This window comes from Chaetura pelagica, unplaced genomic scaffold, assembly GCF_000747805.2.
Source record: "Chaetura pelagica isolate M959 unplaced genomic scaffold, ChaPel_1.0 scaffold20, whole genome shotgun sequence".
NCBI classification, from domain to species: domain Eukaryota; kingdom Metazoa; phylum Chordata; class Aves; order Apodiformes; family Apodidae; genus Chaetura; species Chaetura pelagica.
Window position 1 is genome coordinate 4,152,127 of NW_009951958.1, and position 11,177 is coordinate 4,163,303.

Here is an 11,177-nt window from a genome sequence, read left to right on the forward strand (position 1 = left end):
CAGGAAAAGGACATTGGCAGGGTGGGGAAAGGTGTCCTTACTTTTGCAGATAGGGATCTTGTTACTCCAGGTCCCATCCTTTAGACACTCGATCTGGAAGGAGTCACTTTCCAGGTCATCCTGTGCAGAAGACACCAGCAAGAAAAGCACCATCAATGTACAAAGCAAGGAAATAAATCTCTCCATAAAACATCATTTTTTTTGTGATTGAGTCAAGATATAGGCAGACCCCCTGGAAGAGGGCTTTTCTAGCTAAAAAGTGTAATAAAATCATAATTAAAAACTGGGTGAGTTTTCTTGCTGCCAGCAACTGGGTGGCATGCTGAGTGCAGGAGGACTGGAGACATATATTCCTGCTCTAGGTGCTGGGTTGGGTAAGGAGGCTGCTCTGCATGAAGGACGAGTCTGGGAAGAGATCAGAGAAATACCCAGCTCCATGTCAGAAGTCAAAGCAGGCTACTGGATTGGAGGGAAGACAGTTACCCTGTGAGTCACCCGTGCTCCCTGTGGTTCTCAGCTGTTTCCCAGAGAGGGCCTGCCAAAATCCCAGCCCTCTTAACTTGACGAAGCTGTCCCAGAGTCCTGGAGGACTGCTTGGTCTGTGCAGGCTGGTTTCTGCAGGGCTGTCTGGGAAGCTGAAACAGTGCCTGCCAAGGTGGGGAGCAAGGCAGAGCCCTGCCAGCTTCTCTGGGGCTTTTGCTGACTTTTTCTCTGGCAGAGGTGCCAACTCTAGCATCCTGTGAGCTGGCCAGCTCCAGAGGGATGAGGAGAGGCCGACTCGGAAAGTGCCATCTCCTCTCTTCCTATGCATCTTTGGGAAGGAATGTTGGTGGCTCTCAGAGGAGGGTTCATCCTTGTCCCTGGGGTGAGGATGATGTGTGGGTTGCATTCACTCTCAAACAGAGGTGCAAAGGCATTGGCAGGAAGGATCCCCTCTTTCCTACCCAGGTGCCCAGCTCTGCACTGTCACCCCATACCTTCAGTACTTTGTATCCAGTGTTGCAGCTGATGACGACCTGGTCTTTGAAGGTGTATGTGGCTTGGGAAGGCTCAATTTTCCCATTGATTGGTGGTTGCACCAGGGGGCATGGATTTCCTTTGAATAAAAGGAAAACAAAGGGAAACAAAACTCAGCTGAATAAAACCTACATCAATAGGGCTCAGCCAGGCTCTTCTAGAAGGAGTGAGGGATCCAGGCGTTTCCCCTAGTCCTGGGTTGCTTCTGGCTTTAAGCATTATAAGGATGGGAGCTGGTAATAGTAGTTTTGAAACTATCCTGCCCAAAACTGCACTGCTTTGAAATGTGGTCTTGTTTCACAGCCCATCTGGCATAGCAAAATAACCCCAACAATGCCCTTGGAAGGGCTCCATGTTATTTTATTCCTCTCTTGTGATTTCTGGGACAGACACTTTCTGGAGACAGGATCACAGACCACCAAACTCATGGCCTCCACCTGCAGGGTTTCTAAAGCTCTTCCCATTGCCCAAGTCCAGCAAATGGAGGAAAGCAGCAGGAGTTACCAATTGCTGTGTATGACAGCTTCCAGCCCCTGTTCTCTCCTGAGTTGTCACTGTGGAAGAGGATCTGCACACTGTTGGTTTGGGTTTCAATGCGTCCTGGGGACTTCTCTCCACAGAAAGGGCCAAACTCCCTATGGCCAGCTTTGATCTGTCAAAGGAAAGAAGAGTACGTGGCTTGAGGAGGATCTTTGATCCCACATGGTCGCTTCACCCTGAGGCTGCGGTGAGGTCAGTGGGGCTTAAGCACCATGCACTGGGAGGATGTGAACTGGAAGAGGGCCACTGTTGGCTGGGAAGGTAAAAATCAGACATGGTAACAGACATGGGTTCAGCTAAGGAGAGGGCTCCTGCTGGCTTCATCACCCCTGCTCAGACTGGGGCAATTTTGGTCCCATCACCAGGGCACCAGGAGAGCAGGACAGGAGGAGTGTCCAGAGCCCAGCTCACCTTGATGTAGTCATATGGACAGGTCACCTCAGGGTGGTCTTCTATGTCAAAGCTGTCCTCAAAGCTCAGGGTGATGAAGAAACCCTCTTCCAGCTCGATGCGGTACAGGCAGTCTGAGCTCTTGGGGTAGGGGCCAGGGAAGTCGGCGCTGGTGACCACCCCACTCCTCTGGGTGTAGAGGTTGTCACTGCACTCCACTGAAACAGAGCAATGGCTCCCTCAGGGCCCTGCCAGCCACATCCCAGCCCTGAGCACACTCAGCAGCCCTCCCAGTGGAATGGGCTCTGCTGTGTGGTCCATGGACCCTGAATATAGGTCCATGCAAGGGGAACCTCACACAACCAAGCTGGCTGTGGCATTGAGGGTCCTGTGTTGTGTGTTAGTCCCAGGTAATCTATATGATGCAGATTAGGAGGAGAGACTAGAATTTTTCATTTCTCTGATTTGAGGAGGTCCACAGGGCTTAGCTGAGGAGCACAGCCCCTGGGAGAAAACACAATCTCCTTCCCACACAAGAGGACTGTGGGTCTTGTGCACTCCCCAGTTTCAGGCTATTTGTTTGTAGGCATCTCAGCCCTCCTGGGAGCAAGAAGGGCAGTTTTGCCTGTGTTAGGTAGGTGTATTTCCTGCTCAGGGACCCCTCTGTGTGACTGTCCCCACATTCAAGCTGTGTCTGGGCAGTACCTTTGCAGGTCCTGTTGTCAGAGTGGAGGATGTAGCCGAACCTGCAGGAGCAGTAGTACCCCCCGATGTAGTTGTGGCAGTAGTGGTCACACGCCAGCTCCTCATCGCTTTTCTCCAGGCACTCATCCACATCTAGGATGGAGGTGACAAGGAAAGGACGTCAATTTTTAACCGCCCCCCATCACTCCTGGCAGGGACATTTGCCACAGTGTTGAGAAATTAGTTGCCCTGTGCGGTGGCTCACACAAACATCCAGCAAGTCCCTCATGGCCCAAGGGTTGCACATGAGGACTTCTCTTGCTAATACCCCCAAGGCTGGCCTGGGATGTGATCCCAGCAAATTTGTTACACTGCCCCACCAAGCTTGTCCTGCAGGCTTAACTACAGCTTACCCACGGCTGTGTAGTGGGCATCGAAGCCAGTGAAGCGTTCCTCATTGGAGAAGTCAGACCTGAATGTGAGCCCCATGTAGGGCCCTGGGGACAGGATCACTTGCTGGCCAGGAGCCTGCTCCGTGTCTGTTGTCTCCCTGCCGCAGAAGGTTGCCAGTTCCTGGTCCTCAGTTTCAATCTGTCAGTAGAAAGAAGGGGTGAGTGCTCAGCAGGGCTTGGGACTTGTCACCTGGGCTCTGCTGAGCACCTGGGTAGTGCAGGAGTTTGACAAGTTCCTGGGATGCTCCTCAGTGCCAGACATTACCCTGGGGATGCTCACAGCACAGCAGGTCTGACTCCCACTGCTCTGACTCTCTGAGGTGCTGTTACTGCAGTAAAGCCATTAAAAAGTTTCTGCAAAATGAACCCAGGCACTCAGGTCTGCCCACTTGTGCCTGTGGTCACCCTCTGAAGCAGATGCTGAGGGAACAGGTAGCATCTAGGATTTAGGGAGGGGCTGGGGACTATCAGGGGAGGATACAGGGAAGGAGCCTGTGTGGGAGGTAGGGTGAGGATGTGAGCAGGCAGTGCATAAGGGGTGTGAAAATCAACCCCGGGCCATGTTGCTCCCACTCAGAGCTGTTGGTACCTGAGATGCTCCCCCTCATCTCCTCCCCCAGCCCAAATGCTGATCCAAGCAGCAGCATCTGTGTGAGGACTGTGCTCTGGGAGGGTGCTGGGACCTCAGATGAGTCCCTACCCATGGGTTCTGCATCAGCTCAAGGCAACAGCTGTTATTTGGATGGTGTTTCTATGTCTGTCCTGGGCTGGCTTGGACAGGCTCAATTCTGTCCCTGCCACACAGGGCCCTTGTCTGGTTCCATACTTGCAGTACCAGGCACTGTTTGGACTCGGAGTGCTACAGGAGAGGACCAGGGGGCCAATGTGTCCTGTCATCCTGCCAGCACACTCACTAGCCTCTGTGTGTACCCCTTACAGCACAGCCGTGCCCATGCCTTCAAGCACTGTAATATCTGTGGAACCCCTTCTGATTTTCCCTAGAAACCCCCTCCCTTCCTTTTTCCTCACTGTTTTCCCCAGGACCATTTTAGCATTGACCCCATCTCCTCTTACAAATTCCAGCCTGAGCCCTGCTCTCCACCACAACCTCTCCCAGCTCATTCCCAGCACCCTGCCTGTTTTCCCCCAGGAGATTTGAATATGAATAACATCTCTGCCAAGGAATGTGATGAATGCCACCACTGCAGCTCATGCCAAGGCAACACTATTGAGGCCATGATGAAGCCTGCAGCCCCCCAGCCCATGCCTGGGGAAAAGAGGCGCCCGCTCAGGGACCCACAGGGTCCCAGAGGTGTTGCCATGCCCTCCCTGGCTTGCACAGCCTCAGCGAGGTGTGTCCCTCCTCCAGCTCCATCCCCATCTTCTGGAGACCCTTGGGATGCGCCAGCTGGGGAGGGTCTCAGGCTGAAAGGGAAATTTCCCAGGGTTGAACAAGCAGGCGGAAACTCGCTCACACCAGGGAAAGCCAACGTGGAAATGGCAACTCAGCATGCCTTGACATTGCCTCCAGATATTTTCCATCCTCTCATACAAGCTCGAGCTGGCCAGAAAAGAGAGAGACTTTCCGATGATAAATTTTGAGAATTTGGAGAAAAACACGCACCCAGCATTGGGACAAAAACCCAATTGAATTTCTTTTTTCTTTGTGAAATAGCATTCTGGAAAAAAAAAAAAAAAAGGGTAAACAAGTAATTTGGGATCCATCTGGTTTCAATCCCTTTGAAATATATTGTGGTGCTCTAGAATCTCTTTTAAATCTGCAAGAAAGATTGTTTTGAAATGAAATAGTGTTTCAGACTGAAAAACAGGAGCACCATCACCAAAAGTGAAGGAAAACGGTGGTTCAGCCCAATGCACAGCCTGAAACTGCTTTTTCTTAAGGAAACCTGTGGCAAGGAGCAATTTCCAGCCAGCTCCTGGTAACTGTCACATGAGCCACTGTGTCAGCTCCCATCCCTCTCCTCTGACCCCGACTGGTGCTGGACTCCCAGCACAGCATCACCAAAGTGCGGGAGAACCTTCCTGGTGCCCCGTGTCTTGCCCTGAAGATGCTCCCACCATAGGGACAGCCCAAACACTGCTCCCAGTATCCCTGGATACAGCCCTGGAGCAGCAGGATGAGGCCCGGGAGCACTGTGCTCTCCTCACTGAAGGTATCCACAGCCCCTTATCTGTGATGGGTCCCATGCCCCGAGCCACAGGGAGCAGAGACAGCCCTCCAGCAGTAAACTAAACAGAGAGGTCATCATCCCTGGTTAATATTTGCTGCTTCTGCTGAGGACTGTATACTTTTTCATAGATCATTTACATCCAGTGAGCAGGCTGGTAATTAAATCCTGGTTGTTTGTTTGGAGTTTCTCCCTCTCGGGTCACGATGTCGACGTTTTCACTAGAGAAGATGTGTCCCTGAGGGAAATATCAATTGCTGCAGAGAAATTCCCTATAAAAATACGCTGAAAGAATCCTCCTTTGAAAAATAAAATATAGAGACACTCTCGTGCCTTAAATTTACTCTTGCCACTACATCCTGCCATCTTCCCTGTTTCTCCTCATTCCCTTGTTAAGATTTCTCTCCCTCTGGATGGAGATGGATGGGGGTCCCTCCCTGGCTGTGGCTTTGTCCCCCTGAATTTTGCCTAGGGCTGCGGCTAAGAGAAGTTGGTGAGACAAGCCCTGTGGCCCCCAATTCTGCCCCATTCTGATTTGCTCCCTTTGGGGCAGGAGGCAGGAGCTGGGGTGCCCCAGCCTGGCAGCAAAGAAATGCTGCCCCAGGGCATGGGCTGCTAGGGATGCTCTGGAGATGCCTCCTGCAGTGGGTGAGTTAATGAAATGCCACCAAACCAAGGGGAATTTGGCCCGGCAGTTCAGTGTCTGTTGCTGGAGGGGACCAGGCAGCCAGTTATACGGAAACGCAGCCGCCAAACCCCCCCTCTCCAGCCCTCCAGGAATGCACTAATTGGACTGATGAAGGCCAAACATACCACTTGTAATATATATAAACGGCTCATTAAGCAGAGAAATCACAGCACTGGGCTGAAGACACTGGGAACATGACATAGGGAGGAGACACTCAGAGACAGGGAAGGGCACGGATCAGCCCCAGCCAAGCTGCCTTGCAGTTGGAGAGGAGGCAACGACCAGATGAATGGTTTTGGTTTTTTTTTTTTGCCAAATGACTGCTGCTGCTGCCTGTTGGAAATGAAAGAGGGATGGGACAGCCCCCAACAGGAGCCTCCATCTAAGTCTCCTGGAGATCCTCTCCCCAGTATGCATGCATCCTCCCCCCCATGTATGATATATGTTAAGGGTCCTTTTGTGTGCAAACATGCACCTAACATGCTTGGGGATTTACTTGTGAAGGTGCCTCAGAAGTCAGGATGTCATTTCCCACCTCCCTGCCTCTGCCACAGGGCTCCTCAGTGACACCAGTATAAAGTCACTTAACCTTATTTCCAGGTCACAGCTGTGGCTTTTGGGGTGCCATGGCTCAGTGCTGGAGACTTGCGTGCAAAAATGCTGGGTGACCCAGAGAGCCCAGCCATCCAAAACCTGGGCAGTGGCTGTCTCTGACACACTGGGGACTGGAGCTCAGCTTCCTGAGGTAGCGTGTGGCTCATGTTTCCAACCTGCACTCTTTGGGTGAGTGTTTTTGAGGTGTCTGTTCCACCCATTCCTTCTGGCTCACTTCCTTACAGAAGCAGCACTCCCCCTCTCTGCCATTCCCATCTGCACAAACAAGCCTCCTTGCTGGCAAACATTTCTTTAGGCACCATGTTCTTTTTATATATATATACATATATATACACACACACATGCATGCATATATGTGTGTACATATATAAACAAACTGCTATTGTTTTAATTAGCCATTGTTTTAGAGCTCTGGAAACTATTCCCTTCTGAAGACCACCCCGAAGGCAGAGATCTGCCTGGGTTTACAGCTCACCCTGGGCTTGTCACTCAGCATGATTTTCTACACTGCTCAAGAGCTTGGGCACAGGAGCAGCCAGGGAGGAAAGGACACCACAGGCCCGGGCACAGCAGCTTTCTGCCTGTCCTGAGCTGTGTCCCCACCTTGCACTGGGGCTGCTGATCCCTCTGTTTGACCTCCTTCTTATGGGAGTCAAGATGATGAAGACCCTGATGAAGAGCCCAGTCAGACCCATGGTCAAAACAAACACAAAGATGTTTCCTCACACACATGCAGGTGTATAATTATGTATTTAACCTGCACAACTCTCTGCCACAGGATGTGGCACAGATTAAAGTCACTGTGAGTTCAGAAACCAGTGGTTAATGGAGAAGGAAGCCACTGAGTACCATGGAACACAAAGATACCACCTGTGGTTTTCTGAGCATCTTCACTGGGACTGGCAGAGCATTACAGAGAATCACCTCTATGTGTTGGGTCTATAACTATCCTCTATAGCCATGCACTGTTGCCCAGGGTCAAAGTGTGGGCTGACTCTGTTTTCATGTCTTGCACAGCTGCAGACAGAGGTTGGATGCATGGACGCAAGGAGGAAAACAGCCATGGAGTCATCTGCTGCTCTTCTTAATGTTTTCTAAGCTGGTGGTTTACCAGCATCAAGATTGCACCTCTACCCAGCAGAGAACCCTCTGGATCTCCAGTAATCCGTCCATTTTCAAATGTAATTCTGTGGCTCTGCAAGCTCAGTTACAGCCCCGAGCAAATTTATACAGCTGAGATCTAAATCCCTGTGAAAAATGCCGCCTTCTTATGGAAATCCAGCGGCAAGGAGGGCTATGGTGCCAAGTTGGCACCATGGCCAAATAACAGGGAACCTTATGCAAAAGGAAAAATGAGCAGGGGGTGAAGGGTGGGAGGAGGGCTAAAACTTGGAATGGGGAAAGTTTCCAAGAAATCCGCTCCTTGAGCTTATTGGGTTTTTAAAGCAATATATCTCTATATATGTCCCTGGCCCTTGTGCTTGGAAAAGATCCAGGAGAAGCAGAAAGAACGAGTCAAACCTCAATGAAAGCTGCTAGTAGCAGAATGAGTGCCAGCACAAAGGGGAAATTAAAGCAGCGAATAACAGATCCTAGCTGAAAAAAACACACAAATGTTTGGTCTGTTTTCTTAGGGCAAGAATAAAATAACAATTTCAATTAGCTGGCAACTAGTACCAGGGGTCTGCAATTCCAGACAACCTCCACCTGCATCTGTGTAGAGGGCAGGGTGAGGCTTGTGCCAGGTAATGCTCAGCCAGGCAAAGCACCTGCTTGCTACTGCTGTTCTGTTAGAAGCACCAAACCTGACCAGTTTCAAAGATATGGAGAACCCAGCTTGTCCTGGATGCAAAGGAAAGCCCTGCTTGGAGAGATGCATGGTGCATGAGGCAAGGATGCCCTGTGGCACTCCAGTGTGTGGCCCATCACAGTTACTGCCCACAAATAAAGCAGACTTAAATCCTTTGTGGTTTTGACCATGGGAACCTCTAAATTTTGTTTGTGATGAAGGTATTTGCCAGCAGTGCCCCTGCAACTTGTATCTCAGCTGTGAAATTGGCTTGCATTGAACCCAGGGGAGACTTTGGGTCTGTGCCCTGCAGCTTGTGGGAGGGTCTGCTTGCAGACCCCAACTTGCAGCTTCAAACCATTCCCTTATGCTTCCCTGGGGGCTGGACAGGGTGTCCAAAGAGCCTGCAAGCCACAGCCAGGGATCCAGGCTGCACTCACAGCCATGGTCTGGCAAAGGGTGCCAAACTCAAAGGTCCTTCTTGCATGTGGCTGGCATCAGAGTGGCACAAACTGGGGGTTCAGCCACAGGGTTCCATCAGCCCAGAGGTGTGTAAATCCCATTGTGAGAATTAGGTGCCTAAGTGCTTTCAAAAATGTGGTCCTCTGTGGGTAAGCTCTGAATCTGGCATCCCACTCACTGAGTTCAATGGATGTTGAACTGTTCTTACCATTCTACCAGACTGACAACTCCCATGCCTAATAAATGGGGAAAACCATCTTGTTCCCAGCTTTTTCAGCCCTACCATCTCTCAGCTGGCCAAACAATCTGCTGTCAACCCCACCATGGAATCATAGAATGGTTTGGCTTGGAAGACATCTTGAAGATCATCTAATTCCAACCCCCCTGCCATGGGCAGGGACACCTCCCACTAGACAAGGTTGCTCAAAGCTCCATCCAACCAGGCTTAAACCATGTGCCCCATGATATCACAGCTCACCTTCACATAGTCATATTCACAAAGGTATGATGACTCCAAGTCAAAATGCATGAAGTACAGCTTGATCTTAAATCCATCGGGCACAGAGATGTTCCAGGTCACTTCTGAGTCACTGGGATAGGAATCAGGGAAGTTGGGAGACTGGATCTCCCCAAACATGTCTGTCAGCTCGACGGCATCTGCTGCGCATAGCAGCAAGGCACAAAAGGACCAGGTTAGAGGGTACCTGGAAAACAGAAGGAGATGAAATGAAATTCTGGCAATGCCCAAACCCATTGAGGGCTCGGTGTCTTTTCCCAAGTGCATCGCTTAAAGTCACACACTTGAAAAGGCTGGAAGAGGAGGTGCAGCACGAGGTTGTCACCATTAGCAAGCCCTTCGCCAAGTTATGGGGAGGTGGAGGTGAGGGTGGGAGCTACATGTGGCTCCCAGGAGCTCCCTTGAAAGGTGGGTGACACAGGTGCCACATGCCATGCAAAGGCACCTCCACAGCTCCCAGCCAGCTCCAGGAGCTGTCAGGAGCTCAGTGCTTCTCATGTTCCTTGGAGGAGCAGCTGCTGCCAATACATCCCTCAGCTAGTGGAGCTCTGATGGGCAAATCTTCATTTAATGGAAGAATAAACATAAGGATGCTTAATAAAATAGTGATGCTTTCTAAATCATTTTAATGAAAGCATCATGGCAAGAACTGCTAAGTACCATTATTAGTATTACTGCTTAGCCTCATCTTGCCAAATTGGGATCACTGATTCTCAATGAACAGCACATGTCTTTGCAGCTGGGCAAGGATGGGCCAGGGCCTCAGCACTGTAACCCAGCATGTCACTCTCCACTATTTTCCATTTTTTCTCTTCTCATTACATTCTTAGGGTACCACTCACCCCAGATGGAGAAGCACACAGAGGCTCAGATTCTTACAGATCTTTTGTCATCAAACTCAGCTTTAAAAATATCTCTGCCTAAAGAGTTTGTCCCAACTTGTTACTAACTTGTTTATCCCAGAGGAGGGCAGAGAGAACAGGTAATCAGTGGCAGTCCAGCTGACCTCACCCCAGCCTTGATGTCCATTTGAGCATGAAAGTGAGCATAAACCAAGTATTTCTCTGTGCAAGGGGAGAACACTGCCTGTGCCTCATGTGCAAAGCCAAAAGCTTCTGCCATGACACTGGACCCAGAAAGTGGAGCAGACCTTAGGCTTTTTACACCCAATGGAGTGCAGAAGTGAAAAGAAACATGTAGGAAATTAGAGCCATTAGAGATGAAAATTTCCATTTTTCTAAAGCAGGTACTAAGGTCTGGCAAAGGCTGGTAGGTGTGTGTTGCAGGCACTGGAAACACTCATGTACATGTACACCCAGTTTCAAAACCAGGGCTTGATTGAGGTGTGCTGGTAAGGAAATGGAATCTGTAAGTGGATTATTTTTAACCTGTGTTCTTTCAAAACCAGGGCAGTAGATTTCTGGGGTTGGTTTGTGTAGTGCCATCATTTTTCACAGCTCTTCACTACAAAGCAAAGTTAATGGGAGCTGAGAAACTTGGATCGATTTTTCTTTCAAGCAGAGTGAGGTTGAACATGCCTTTTTTTTTTTTTTCCTGACGGCTTCTCTGGAACCACAAAAATGTGTGAAGGGAAAATCTGTTTCTCCTCTGGTCAGAGTACATGAAGGGGCTGGATGCTCAGCTGGTGTAAACGGGCATCACCTCCTCGACTTGGAGGGGCCGTTTGCCGGCACAGCTCCGCTTTCCCTTTTAACCGGGCGAGGTAAAGCAGCACGAAAGTTCTTTCCCATGCCAGGAAAGTCTTCAGCTCTCGTAAAAGTGATAGACGACCGTGGCGCGGGCAGAACCCTGCAGCCCTTCCCTGCTCACGCAC

General features: G+C 50.3%; 1 protein-coding gene across 1 annotated transcript in view; it reads right to left on the reverse strand.

Moving 5' to 3' along the window:
• MASP1 (mannan-binding lectin serine peptidase 1 (C4/C2 activating component of Ra-reactive factor)) overlaps positions 1-11,177 on the reverse strand; it is an 85,502-nt gene that overhangs the window by 10,545 nt on the left and 63,780 nt on the right. Inside the window, exons 2-8 of the mRNA XM_010000452.1 lie at positions 9,305-9,530; positions 3,045-3,222; positions 2,653-2,784; positions 1,969-2,165; positions 1,522-1,669; positions 978-1,096; positions 42-120 (exon numbers count right to left, since the gene is read on the reverse strand). Coding sequence (XP_009998754.1) covers positions 42-120; positions 978-1,096; positions 1,522-1,669; positions 1,969-2,165; positions 2,653-2,784; positions 3,045-3,222; positions 9,305-9,530 — 1,079 coding nt within the window. The remainder of the gene's footprint in view (positions 1-41; positions 121-977; positions 1,097-1,521; positions 1,670-1,968; positions 2,166-2,652; positions 2,785-3,044; positions 3,223-9,304; positions 9,531-11,177) is intronic.